The sequence below is a fragment of the Hibiscus syriacus genome, unplaced genomic scaffold, assembly GCF_006381635.1.
Source record: "Hibiscus syriacus cultivar Baekdansim isolate YM2019G1 unplaced genomic scaffold, ASM638163v2 tig00112293_pilon, whole genome shotgun sequence".
In the NCBI taxonomy this organism is placed as follows: domain Eukaryota; kingdom Viridiplantae; phylum Streptophyta; class Magnoliopsida; order Malvales; family Malvaceae; genus Hibiscus; species Hibiscus syriacus.
Genome location: NW_024063296.1, coordinates 3,670,882 through 3,685,874, shown reverse-complemented (window position 1 = coordinate 3,685,874; position 14,993 = coordinate 3,670,882). Strand labels below are relative to the sequence as shown.

The 14,993-nt window shown below is 37.0% G+C and overlaps 1 protein-coding gene across 1 annotated transcript; it reads right to left on the bottom strand.

Moving 5' to 3' along the window:
* Nucleotides 1-603: 603 nt before the first annotated feature.
* On the bottom strand, nt 604-7,513 carry LOC120177605 (CLP protease regulatory subunit CLPX3, mitochondrial-like). The gene is given in 17 exon segments (XM_039183697.1): nt 604-938; nt 1,258-1,416; nt 2,210-2,332; nt 2,441-2,503; nt 2,632-2,736; nt 2,860-2,959; nt 3,053-3,065; nt 3,068-3,122; nt 3,265-3,321; nt 4,378-4,391; nt 4,394-4,454; nt 4,568-4,642; nt 5,535-5,585; nt 5,990-6,069; nt 6,162-6,259; nt 6,387-6,448; nt 6,530-7,513. Coding segments are annotated over 17 exon segments (2,103 nt in total). The 5' UTR covers nt 7,442-7,513; the 3' UTR covers nt 604-863.
* Between the last annotated feature and the right edge of the window lie 7,480 nt (nt 7,514-14,993).

Genomic DNA, 14,993 nt, shown 5'->3' with positions numbered 1-14,993 from the left:
TGACAAGCCTGATACTCCGCATAAAACCTCTTTAGTGAACAGTTGCGCCAATGTCTTTGACCCAAATGTAAGAGTCGTGACAAAAGCAATGACCTATAGTCATGACTATTTTGTAACTTTTAACAGCAAAATGATTCAACAAAACAATACCTCATAGTCAAGGATCATTTGTATACCTTACCCAAAAATTATTTATAAATTTATATACCCAAAATAAAGTACATGCTCGAAATAAAATATTAAGATATTTAAATTTAATTTGTTGGATAGCTTGAGTTATTTGAGTTCGGGTCGTGAATAATAGATCCAAATTTAACCTTTTTTTTAGAATCGAACTTAAATAGCTTACAATACATTCTATAGAACTTAACGGCAAACCATATCAGAAGTCCCGAGTTGCTAATACTGCAACTCAAGCGAATGACAGTACTTTTACAATATCACCTGATTTATCTGTACTTGTTCCAACCGATCAGTTAGCTTGCATATACAAAGTACCCAGGGTCATCAAAATATTGTAGACTATAGATTTACAAGTAGAATATATATCTTGGTACATTATTAAAAATATATATTTGCAAATGGCTAAAACTACTTTTCATCATACACGTGATATTCAATTAGTTAAAATCTTACAATAAATTACAATGTAAGTTTGAACAGAACAAAAATTTTACAGAAGGTGCCGTTTTTCCTCTAAGAAGCTACAATTTTATTTTTCTTTTCCTTATCTTGTATCTTTCTATTCAACTATGGCACCAAAATTTATGTTCTACAATATAAATGGGCCAATGAATGAATGTCACTTTTACAAATAACAAATACTGTTACCACATTACCGCAACAGCTTCAGTGGAAAATTGCTAGAAGCTCATGGCTCTTGATGAAACCTCCGATTCTCCTTCCACCTGCTGTCCTTGGACCATTGGAAGGTTTTCCTGAAACCAAGTACAAGCAGTCATGTTTACCAAGTAATGCTGTAATAATGTGTAAACTGATCCTCATATGACTTGATGCCGAAGAAAATAGGCAAATAATGTCAGACTTCCTCTATCAAATTATGTCATGGCACCTAGTTTCCTTATTTCCTTATTCATAAGACTCCGCAAGGTACCAAAGTACCAAGCTCCTTACCGGTTCACTAAAAGGCATCAATGAAGTTAAATCTTATTATACTGTAAATGAATAGGGGGTGTGGGCACCCCAGAGGACTGATATTGAACGAATGAGGTAGATGCTATACACGCTAAAACTTACAATAGAATCCTTCAACTTGGCTTTTGCAAAATAATGCTCCAAAGCACCATCTCCACGGAGAATCTTCCCTCCACATCCAGGGGTATCTTTTGAACCCACTGATTCCTCGTCGATCACAACAGCATCTACTCTATTGTGTCCAGTCCTTGCATCTGGAACCTGAAACATACAAGAATCAAATGCTTCACTACATGAAACATCTAATTTCATAAGGATATATATGTGCCTCATGTTGCTTGAACTCTATTTCTCCTTAAAGTATACGCGTCAGACACATGGATATGAGTAGGGCTGAGCAAAACTCAACTCGAAAAATCGACTTTTTTGAACTCGACTCGAGAAAACTCAACACGAATTGACTTCAAGTTTTAATTTCATAAACTCGACTCGAAAAAATTTCAAGTTCAAACCGAGTTGTAAAATACAACTCGAATAACTCAAAATTTTTAATAATTAGTGGATTGATTTTTATGTTTGAGTCGAGTCCCTCGAATTTGTATGATATATGTATATCACATATGAAAAAATTATGAAGAAATATACACATATATAATATATGGTAATAAAAAACCATTTAAATTGGAATTAAATAATATCATAATATTATAAATATTTACAATTAAATTTAAACAGAAACTCGAAAACTCGACTCGAATTTTATAAACTCAAATTGACTCGAAAAAATTTCAAGTCAACTTCAAGTTATAAAATAGGACTAGTCAACTCGAATAACTCAAATTTTTTTTAACTCAACTCGATTCAATCGAACGCTCACCCCTAGATATGAGATGATTTTCAAGGATTCTCCAAATACATGGGAACATAGAAAAGTCTAATCATGCCCATCTTTGATAGATACCCGTATGACATTCACACCAGATTTCAAGTAACATAGTCTATAGCTAACACATGCTTGTTTGAATATCATTCAAAACATAGGGGGACAAATTACCTCATACATCGCTTCAGTGAGAATGCTTTCCAGTATAGCTCTTAAACCCCTGGCACCTGTATTCTTAGCGATTGCCTTCTTAGCAATTAATCTCAACGCTTTAGGTGTAAAATGTAGCTTCACCTGAAATTAGAGAAATGATGTCACTTGAAAAAAATGAAGAATCCAAGCAACATAGTCAAATAAAGAGGGTAAGAGAATAGAGAATTTGAACAGGCAGAGTCAACTTACATTGTTCATGCTAAATAACTTCTTGTACTGCTTTCCAATAGCATTTTTTGGTTCTGTAAGCACCTGCATCAATTTTTTTTCTCAACAATTAGTAATAGCAAAGTAGTAACTCATTAAGGAGTTGCCTAATGCAGATCTCACTAAATTCGATCATTCTAACTTGAGGTCAATTTACGAAATTGATATGTTACCTGCACAAGTTGCTCCTCAGTTAAAGCTGACAAAGTAACTAGTATTGGAAAGCGTCCTACGAACTCTGGTATGAGGCCATATGCAATAAGATCGGAACTCTCAACCTGAAATGCAAATGCGGCTTAAAGATCTCAGTGGAACTTTATGTAATTGCTGCTCTTTGATATACATGTTATTGTTGTTGTCTTATCATTATAAAGAAAGTAGGAAACAGTGTTTATTCTTACTGATTCAAGCAAAGACGATGTCACTGCAGCATTGGTTACCCATGACGTCCTCATATTAGCACGGACAGGTGCTCCGAAACCTATTGAAGAATCTTGCTGTCTGGTTTATAACAACAATAATTAAACGCCCAAAAACAAGAACGAATGACATGGAAGATAAATTCTTTTTGGTAAAGTAGTCACAAGAGTTTACCTCTCTGAAATTGCTTGTCAAGATCAACAAACGCTCCACTACAAATGAAAAGGATGTCTTTTGTATCTATCTGTGCATATTATTTACACCCATTTAAGCGTAGTTGCAAAAGTTAACTCTTCTAAAAAATGGATGAAAATGATGTCTTCTGTATCTATCTGCATAATATTTACATCCCTAGTTGTGAATGACATGATAAATCAAAAGAATACCTGTATATTGTCACTTCGAGGATTCTTCCTTGCTCCCTTCTCTGGAACATTTATAATCTGCACAAAGAAACATTTATCAACTGTAACGCAGCCACAAAGGATGCTGGTCAAAACCTCAAAATAGGTCTAATGTAAAATCAGATAGGAAAACTGAGGCAAAGCTACAATATTCGACACTTTTGCAGATTATATCAAATTACTTATCCTGATTGTGACTTCCAAATAAAAACATTTCATTCATAAATTCTTCCACAGACTAATACATTTGCTGCATTACAGCTTCTTAAGTCGAACAAAATTTCTATTTAAAATGCATACATATCCATTGTCTTGCAAACAAAGATCTTGAATGAAAAAGGAAATGAACAGGAAAAAAGAAAATGAAATTTTATGTTATTTTCCCATTTCTTTTCAGTTATAGGAGAAAAAGTACAATATGATTACCAAGAAGATTACAAGGTCATACGTTCTGGACTTAAGCTTATGAATATAGTCTATAGGGTTTTCAAAATCTAAAAGATTTGATAAGGTACAATTCCTGATAGCCTACAGCAGTCTAATAAAGTTTTATAGCAATAGTTAAAATTTTGGCTTCATCTCAAACCATCTATTCTCCAGATTAAACCTCTTCCAAACATTTACTTCCGAAATTAATCCTGCCCCAGTGCCATGAAAGCAAACAATTATTCTCAGCTGATAGTCTTGCTCAAATTATCGTTTTTCTGTTAATTTTTTAGGGAAAGAATTATTTCTCTCTCTACATATTGCTCAGACATTACAAGTATAACCAGTTGTTCACTGAAAACCTAGATGATTACTAGATTATCTTCCAATGAATAGGAGGAGAAGCTTAGGAACAAGGCAACCATTTAAGTTCTTCTGCTGGACAGTAAGTTTGCAGGAAGTGACCAAGGCAACCAGCATAAATTTCTCAAATTAGATAATAAGAAACAAGATGGCAGCTGCAGGCCTGCAGCACATTATAATATATGCTAATAAAAACAATATACACCAATCTACAACCAATATATACTAATAAAAATAATATATCAATCTACAACCAAAGAACTTATTTTCAGAACAAGAAAAACAACAGCAACAACAATAACTCACAGTTCCCTCTAACATTTCAGCAAGGCTTGCTGAACACCCTCCCCCGATACATCTCTGCTGACGTTTAAGCGCTCAGCCTGCAAAAGTAATTCAACATTTCAGAAAATTTTAGGTCCAAAAGAAATCCTAGATTAAAACATAAAACCAACAATTTGAGTTTACTTTAAAAAATAAAGGATAATTGCAGAACCTTTTTAGTTATCTTGTCAATTTCATCAATGTAAACTATTCCTTGTTGAGCTGCTTCTACATTGAACTCAGCAACCTATAAGAACATCACAAAGCAAATATATGTGACTGCAGATGTGTGAATACATAACCTAGATCACACTCTTGCCCCCACTCTATCTTCAAGCTTGAGTGTGTACTCTTTTCTGAGTTAAGGATATACCATAACTTGGAAAATAACTATCCATCTTACAATGTAAAATTAAAGTCGGAAAAACACATTGAGAGAAAAGAGAAGTAGTCCGTCTCACTAAGGCAAACAGATGTAATTATATCTCAGTACTGCAATCAAGCCTAACAAAATACATTTGTATTCTAGAAAATTTATTCAAAATGCTATAATCTTCTCCACTGCCATTGGGTAATATATCCAAAAATGATTTATTTTTTCAAGCCCTGATTCTCTCTGTAATCTGTCTTAATTGTACCATCTTTTCTCTACATATAGCTTCACATGGTGTGATTTCTGGTTAAAATCTTTGCTGGTTCCCGGAGCCAAGGATCATTCAAATGTTGTGTACATTTAGAAGAGGTACAATCAAATTCACAAGATACAAACTTCTTTGCTTAGTTTCTCTCTTGCAGCATTCTTCTTATACAATCTTGAAGGAATGCTATCAATGGTTTTGGTTCACATTCACTATTCTTTAGTTCCAGCATGTTTGATTTTACTCAAAAGGCACTGAGCAATTAGATAAGTTGTGAGGCATAATAACTAGGGGAAAGGTATAAAAGAGAAGAAACTTCAGTGTGTTTTGGTTGTAAATGGGGGTATCAAAGTCTCATTGGTTGGAGCAGATGCCTGGAACTGGAAATTTGTCTTCCCACTCCCTCATCATACTACTTACTAAAGATATTTTGAGTCCCACTAAATGAGGACAATGGGAATATACCAATAAGTTCTATGATGCAAAGAATAAAGTTAATACCGTGAGTAGTTTGTACAATATTGATTCAACATCTTCACCAACATAACCAGCCTGCAAAATGAAGAATTTGCCTCATTAAATAGGACAGCCAAAGTTAAGAATGTTTAGCTAAGAAAAGAGACTTATGATTAATCATAAAGACAAAAAATAAGTTGTAAAAATAACTTCTAGGACGTCAAAGGTATTTAGCAAAAGGCCAACTATTTTCCACAGTAAGGTTTTGTTATGACTAGGAAGATACTTCAACGAGCTCAATATGATTGTTGAACGTGGCAACCATGATAACTCTATACATGATAATTAAGAGATATATTCAAGCCTTGGGGGAGTAGAGTGGTGAATAAAGGATCAGAAAGAACCAGCTTCCCTTGCATAGCCAAGGCTAATGGGTTTCAAAAGTTCCAAAATATTTATTTTACACAATTTTCAAAGATTAAAGTGCACAATGGACTTGCCTGCGTCAAAGATGTTGCATCAGCAATGACAAAAGGGACATTGACGAAGCGAGCCAGAGTTTTTGCCAATAAAGTCTTTCCTGTTGTAGGATATGTACATGTATAAGAAAGGTAATGCAATTAAGGAATTTCATGCATCCGCATAGGAATAAGAATAGGGAAGACTGTATACCGGAGCCAGTTGGTCCGACCAATAGCACATTGCTTTTCTCTAACTCCACATTTTCATTGTTATCAAGTGCTTCTAAACTTGCGTCTTCTACTCCTGACCTAGCATTCAAATCCGTGACCCAAGTTTTCTAATGACTATGTTGCATATCAGTTTACCGTATGGAATACAATTAAGCTAATATAATAAAAATCAGATTCAAAATTTTATAAGAACATTGAAACTAACCCTTTCTCCAAGGAGGCATGGTATATTCTTTTATAATGGTTATAAACGGCAACTGACAGTACCTGCGATAATCGATTTATAGTAATATACGAAGGATTTGGATTTTATTTATTTAGTTAGTCATAAATTCAAAAATTACGCACCTTCTTTGCCTTGTGCTGGCCAATAACGAATTTGTCAAGGCCTTTGCAAATTTCTTTCGGCGTCGGCAAATCCTTCCCCAAATTGGCCCCGCCCAACCAAGCGCCATTCCCATTAACGTGGCTTTCCTTGGGCCCATCAATTCTTAGGAAATTAACTCCGGGAGGAAAGGGCGGCCCAGGCGGAGTTTGAACTGCGAGGCCATTCCCAGGAGGCGGAGGCGGTGGCGTTGGCGGAGAATTCCCGGATCTATGATTGTCCCAAAACGATGTCCGAACGCTATTGCGAGGAGGAGGAGGAGGAGGAGAAGCGGTTTTGGAATTGGATTTAATCTCCAAGAAGGTGCCCTGGAGAGGGTATACACGGTGGGGGCGAAAGTGGTAGGCGGTTCTACAAGTGGGGCAGAAATTAACGGTGGATTTGCCGTTGCTGGAATTACCGTCAGACGAATCTAACGAAGCAGGAGGAAGACTGAAATTGAAGTAATTGTGATTGGAGCAGCGCGGGCAATTAATCTCGGCTTTAATCTTAAGAGTGAGAGCAGAAGTGGCAGTGCTGCCTTTGGATTTGTTTTTTCCTTTGCTTCTATTCCTGTTAGTAGTAGTAGTATCGTTTTTGGTATTGTCATCGGAATTGTCCCCGCCTCCGCCATCTCCTCCGCCAGCAGAGGAGAAACGTTGCTGAATCCCTCCTCCTCCTAAACCAAAGGCAATCCTCCTCCAATGGGCCAAGCAATTCAAATGCTCCATCGCCACCAGCTTCCTCCATCTCCTCGATACTCCTCCAGACATATTTGCTTGGTTTCTTGGGATTGGGATCTGGATTTGGATAATAATATTACTACTTATTTCTAACCTATAGAAATGGCACTTTTTTCTTTTTTTCAAAGGAAAGTATATCCACTTTACATACATACAAAGAAAATGTTCTATTTATTTATTAACAAAAAAAAAGCAGAGGGGGAGGGAGAGAGAGAGAGAGAGAGAGAGAGGAAAGGGTTGCGCATTGCTCGGGGATGAGTTTGTGAGGACGAGTGTTTAGAGGAGGCTTCGCGGTTGGTAAACGTTTTCTTGTCTTCCTACGTTTCGATGGTCACTTTTTATTTATAAATATTTATTTTTTTATCGAGTTTGATTTTATATAAAATATTAATTTAATTCTTAAATATTAAAACATTATGAACTTAGTCTCTTAATTTAAATAGAGTCTTTTGTCGAGTCAGTTGTTGATCATAAACTATGGTTAGATCTTAACTTTTTTAGTTCGCTCATATATATTAGAGAAAATAACATCAGTGACAAAAAATGCCTTATAATATACGATTTTAACCAACTTTTTTTGGATTTGCCAAAATGACCAACTAAATCGCAATGCGATCGATAATTCGCAACGCGATCTCCGGTATCGTAAATCAGTTTCCAGATTCGCAACACGAACATCGACTATCGCAACGCGAACTTCGACTATCGCAATGCGATTTTCCAAATTCGTTGCGATAGTCCAAGTTCGCGTTACGATAGTCCAAGTTCGTTGCGATAGTCGAAGTTCGCGTTGCGATTTATTCCAAATTCGTTGCGATAGCCCAAGTTCGCGTTGCGATAGTCGAAGTTCGCGTTGCGATTTATTCCAAGTTCGTTGCGATAGTCCAAGTTCGCGTTGCGATTTATTCCAAGTTCGTTGCGATAGTCGAAGTTCGCGTTGCGATTTATTCCAAGCTCGTTGCGATAGTCGAAGTTCGCGTTGCGATTTATTCCAAATTCGTTGCGATAGTCCAAAATCGCAACGACTGATGGTATTGCATTTGTTTCTTAAGAATTTTCTCTAAAAAGATAGTATTCGAGCGGACGTGTCGAAGACACGTATTACCACGACCACGACCACGACCCGAGACGAGACGAGACGGACAGCGGTGGCGACGACGCGCGAGAGTCTCCCTTGTTCTCTATCACTCAACAAGGAAGTGGGAAAGCCAAGCCTTAAATATCATTCCCAATAGTGTTTCCAATACTATGTGGGATTGAGCATTACCAACACTTGTTCCCAATACTATGTGGGATTGAGCCTTAAATAGTGATATTATTTGTGAATTATAGTTAATGACTGTAGTATTTGTATGAAAAGTATTTGTGGTTCATTTAATTTTCATGCAATTCTAATTTATTTTCAATTGATTGTAATTACACGATAACAATTTTTTTTATTCTCGCGAGTGATGCAATTTTTTTTAATGTTTTGCTTAAAATTGCAATAATCGCGATTGATTGTAAATTGACTTTTAATTATGACATATTTAATCGTATAATACTAATGCAATTGGTTGCTGATTCAGTTGTTTTAAGGTGCATGATTGTTAATTGTTTCCTGAATAATCACATAGTATTGGAAACAAGTGTTGGTAATGCTCAATCCCACATAGTATTGGAAATACTATTGGGAATGATATTTAAGGCTTGACTTTCCCACTTCCTTGTTGAGTGATAGAGAACAAGGGGGACTCTCGCGCGCCACCACTGTCGTCGTTCGTCTCGTCTCGTCTCGTCTCGGGTCGTGGTCGTGGTCATATGTGTCTTCGACACGTCCGCGCGAATACTATCTTTTTAGAGAACTTCGACTATCGCAACGAATTTGTAATAAATCGCAACGCGAACTTGGACTATCGCAACGCAAATTTGGAAAATCGCAACGCGAACTTCAACTATCGCAACGCAAACTTGGACTATCGCAATGCGAATATGTAAATCGCAATGCGATAGTCGAAGTTCACGTTGCGAATTTGGAAACTGATTTGCGATACCGGAGATCGCGTTGTGAATTATCGATCACATGCGATTTAGTTGGTCATTTGGCAAATCCAAAAAGTTGGTTAAAATCATATATTATAAGGCATTTTTGGTCACTGAGGTTATTTTCTCATAGTTTTTAAAATATTTTAGAAAATATATATAATATATAGTTTTAAAAGCATTTTTGAAAAATATTTATTACATAGTTTTTAAAACATTTTTGAAAATTATATAATATATAGTTTTTAAAACATTTTAGAAAATATATATAATATATAGTTTTTAAAATCATTTTGAAAACTTATATAATATATAGTTTTTGAAAACATTTTTTAAAATTATATAATATATATATTTAAAAATATTTTTGAAAAAATATATATTATATAGTTTTGTGGAAATAGTTTTTTATATATAATATATTATTATTATTATTTTTATGATTTGTTTTTTCCTTTTTTCTATTTTATTATTATTAACGTTTTTATTTTGTTTTGTTTGCAGGTCCGATAAGGGTCCAATAAAATGGTCTAGTAGGTGTCCAACTTGGTTTGGGCCTGACCCAGCCTGGTATAGTTTAGGGTTTTCAAAACCCTAGTCATTCAAGTCGGTGCCGCATAGAGGGGGTCAAAGGGTGTGTGTGCTATTCGCGTCTTGTGAGTACTATAAAATATACGCAAATAATGTGCAAGTATACACAATCGCTCAAGTAATATAATGATGAGTGAGTATCGTCTCCACAGGGATTAGGTGAAATTACGAAAGTCTAACCAAAGCAACGCAATAAATTATCTAAGTATAGTTAGTCTTGATATATACAAATGTCACGGTAATGGAAATGTGTATGCTGGTGAATGTGGATTGATGGTGTGATGGTGTAGCAAATGGAAATGCAGTGGCAATGATGGATGTTTAATGTTGAGTATAGTGAAATGTCGAGGCAATAAGAATTGGTAAAGACAGTAAATAAAAAGATAAATAAAATAAGAAGAAAATAATCCTCACGTGACAAGCTTCCAATGAGATGAATGGTAAGGATTGGTCTAAGGTTGCTAAACTTATTTCTCAAGTATATTTAAGCTATATTGTCTTTACTTACTCGACAGGGCTTTCCTAAGGTGTTCAAAAGAACCTAACAGAATAGGATGCCAAGGCATTTGCTCTCACTCAACGATGTTGGACAGCCTACCCTATTGATAAAGACACCTTTTTTAGTCGTTGAAATCCTATCCTAGTCTCTTCCGATATCTAAGGGATTAAGTTATAATATGCCTAGGCCGGTTCAAAGCCCCTTGAAAATACCATAACCCATTGCTTATGAGGATCTTATCTTGCGTTTCTTCCGAATACTTACAAGTATTTTTAGTTTAGGATTCTTCCGAATACCTAACCTTCATCTAAGAGATGGACATTTCCATGCCTCTTACAAGCCTAGATGGTGAAGCATTCATAAGCAAAGCAAATAAAGAACCAAAATAAACTTAAATATACTATTGAAAATAAAGTTCAAACAACCATTCAACCAACCACCACCAAATAAGTTAGTTCATGGTGGGGTTCAAAATATCCAAACACAAAGTCATGAAAATATTCGTTCCAACAACCCACAAAATAATATAAAAATAGAAACAAAAAGGGAAGTGAGAAGAAGCCTTTGACGCGCCACTGGAGGTCTCTTCTCGGCCACCACGAACCACCTAGCTCGCTAGCTCCTTTCGGCGCCTAGCCTACCACTCCTTGGAGCTTTATCAATGGAGGAATATCCCAAGGAAGAAGAAATAAAAATGTGATTTTTTTCTGCTCTATGCGTGTGTTGCTCTCTGTCCCCTTTTTTCTCTCTCTCCAATGAGGTGTCATATATAATAAAAAATATCTAGGGGTAATGATGAGTTTGTTGGGTGCAAAATACCCCTCATACCCCTAGAATCACATGTTGTGCATGATCCTTATCCTTCAAGTGGCGGTGGTCCATTGGCAGCTCTGGCAGGCGGTTACAGCAGTCCTTCACGTGCAGAGACAGTTGTCCAGTGCCAGCTGTCCTTATGCAGAAATATCTTTTTGTCTTTTTCTGCGCCAGAAATGCCAAGGTATTTCAATCTGCTTTAGCAACGTGTGATGCCGCGGCATTACTTCCCAAAGAATCCTTTTTCTTGCTATTCCCTGCACACCATAGACAAACTGCACCTTTCCCTCAAACAGCATCATTAAGAAATAAAATAGCACAACCACCACAAATGCAACTATATGCAACTACATGATCTTAAAATGACTAAAATGAGCTTTTAAACAAACAATAACTTAAGTGAAAAATGCTTTAAAAGTAGCCTTTTTAGGAAGTTAACACACCCCCAAACTTAAGTTATTGCTTGTCCTCAAGCAATGGATAGTAGTTACATAAGCATAATGTCATGGCAAAGTTCGATAGTAAGACAGTAGGACAAAATTGAATTTCAACCCTCAGAACGATAGGCTTCAACATGCTAGACTTATCAAGAATTCAAGTACTTTTCCCTAGGTCAAAATCCTTTGTGGTAGTGTGTGTGCGTGATTGTATCCAATCTATACTTAGCGAATTTAGACAATTTCTAATCAAGTCCCCTAGTTTTTGTCAAGGCATTTACTTATCATTAAGCACATTTTTACTCCTTTTTTTTTGATTTTTTTTAAACTGTTACGAAGGGAGTCAGCTCATCACACCTACTCTCCCACACTCTAGATGAAAGGGAGCATACCTTCCATCCCCGAGCTAGTTAAGTAGAGTCATCCCGTGACTTCTTTCATTCACTCATATTCACAAGGCTTCCATTTATTAAAGAAAGTTCCAGGAAATGCCACGGCAAAGAGGAGTGTCCCTCTACAGCTATGCTTAAGCATTTATTCACAGTTTCATTTCTAAGGGAGTTTGTTTTTGATTTTTCTTTTAAACACCACTAAAGTTCCTTCATAAAAATTTCCTAAATTTTCTAAGTATAGAAAACATACAAATCGTGTAAATATTTTTCACAAAGTATCAAGCCCTAGAGTGAGTTCTATCATTCTCAACAGTCATTTACATTCAGATTCTAGCCTAACAAAATTATCATCATCGAGTATCCTCAAAACATTTCATCTAACTGTCCTACCATTTACTGATGCCATGACATAATACTATGCTAATGCTATCATACATATGACCTACCAAGAACAATACCTCCCCCAAACTTAAGGGAAGCATTGTCCTCAATGCTTTAAAGATAACTAAACCAACTATAAACTATATGTTATGCAATGATATGCAACTAAATGAAAATGGATGCAAAAGAGGTACCTCAATGTTTACGTGGTGGTGGTGCTTTGGAGGTGCTAGCAGCTCCTCGTCGGGTGCGCTTTCGGATAGGTGCTGGGCTGGACTCGGAAGAATTGGAGTAATAGTGCGCAATGCATCCAGCCGTGGTCTTGGTGCGGCGACCACTACGTTGTGCATGAGAAGGATTGGGTGCTGGGACGAGGCTGGGTGTTTCTTCGACATGGACAGTGGGCGGAAATTCAGGAGTCTCGGACCGGTGTGTATCAGGAGTAGGGTCAGCAGCAGGAGGATCGGGTGCATCGTGCTCAGGCTCTGGAGATGTCTCAGCATTGAATGCCGGCAGAATTTCGTCTGGGAAACCAGAGAAATTTCGTTGACCGTGGGGAATAATTTCTTGAAATAACGATTCCACCACAGCATCTCTATGCTTCACGTATCCAAAGAAATTACGGATGTCACTGTGTAAAGCATGCAGTTGAGCTTGAGTCTGTGTCACAGCTTCCTCGAGAGCAAGTAACCTTGCCTCGACATTCGATTCTGTAGCACCTGCAGATTGCTCATGAACAAGGTCGTTAAACTTGGGATTTTCAATTCCCAACAACAGTGGAAGTCTAGCCCTAGTGATGCCCGATAATCCAGGTAAAATTTCATCAAAAGCATTTTCCTCAACCTTTTTCTTATGACATAAAGCGGTAATTAAATTAGGAAACACCAAAGCACTTGCCTTTTTACCCAAACAGTCGTGAACTTGCTGAACAATGATACGACCCACATCGATCGAACGGGATACCATTATAGAATGTAAAAGCAATAAGCGTGAAAGTGATATCGTAGTGTTGTGGGAGGTGGGCATGAGTTTATGCTTGAGGAAGTGATTCCACAATTTGGCACGCGGCTAAAGACGTTCCCAGTTGACCGAGTATCGGCTCGTCTGGCGTCCATTCCACTCAGTGTTTTCAAAACAAAGGTCTTCCAAGACCCCATCGTATGTGTTGCTATCGGCTTCCTCTTCGAACATGGCATGGCCGTCTACTACCTCCTGTAAATGAAAATAACGATTAATAGCAGTGGATGTAAAACGAATTTTCTTACCTCAAACGAAGATGGAGTGTTGATTGGGCTTGGAAATGTTCGCATAGAACTCCTAAACTAATGAGGCGTTCACCAAACCAGGATGACGGGCAAACTTCTGCCACTTGAGCGGCGTCACGATGTCCATAACATCGGGTCCAAAACCACCATCAGTTTCCTCGGTAAAAATAAATCCCATCTCAAAAAAGAGTTTTCGGTTCTTGAAGTTTTGGAACCGAGCTTTGGCCTCATCATTCTCAAGCTGTTGCCAAGCGGTCGTGTCGGTTGGAGCCGGTCTTGAGCGCACCATTTTTTGTGTTTTTGAAATAAGAAAAATGAAAAAGGAAGAAGCTTTTGAAATCTTTAAAAACTTGGATGTATTTCGGCTATAGAGAAATAACAAAGAAAGAAGATGAATGAAAGAAAGAGAAAAGGTAAAAGTTAAAATGAAAGAGAAAAATGAATAATGAAAGATAAAAGAAAAAGTTAAAAATTTAAGAAGGAGAAGGGGTGATAGGACGGTTAAGAGAGAAGTTAGTGGGTGGGGGTTGTGCGTGTATGGGGAAGGAAAAACTGCTAAAAAGCAATAATGATGATGGGACAAAAACTGTGGAAAGAGAAAAGTAAATGTCAGAAATTAAATTAGATAAAAAGAAACAAATCAAAAGAATATATCTCCAATTAATGCTTTGTCCTTTCCTCCCTTTGGTAACCGCTCCTTGTACGGTTTGCAGCAATGTGGTCCCTACAAATCAGATAAAAAATTAATTACAAAATAAAATAAAATAAAACTAAAGAAAAAAAACTTGAATGTTAAATTTTATTTATGCACAGACACAAATTCAATGCCGAGGCATCGAATTTTGGTTCTCCTCTGGGCACGCTTCAGTATCGTGTAGCCATAACACGTCCTTGTTGTGCGGTGGTGGAATTCCATTGTAGGCTTTCAGACGCTGGCCATTGACCTTGAAGATCTTCCCATTGTCTATTCTCTTGATGTCAACAGCTCCATGGGGATAGACATAATGCACCTCAAATGGCCCTGACCATCGAGATTTTAGCTTCCCAGGAAAGAGTTTAAGTCTGGAGTTGTAAAGCAAGACTTGTTACCCCACATGAAAATACCGTGGCATCAGTGTTTGGTCATGCCACTTCTTGGTTTTCTTCTTGTATATCCGAGCATTCTCATATGCTTGTGCTCTAAACTCTTCCATTTCATTAAGTTCTAATAATCTCTGCTCCCCAGCTAGTTGAGCATCGAAATTCAATCGCTTGATAGCCCAATAAGCTTTATGTTCAAGCTCAACCGGGAGATGACAAGCTTTA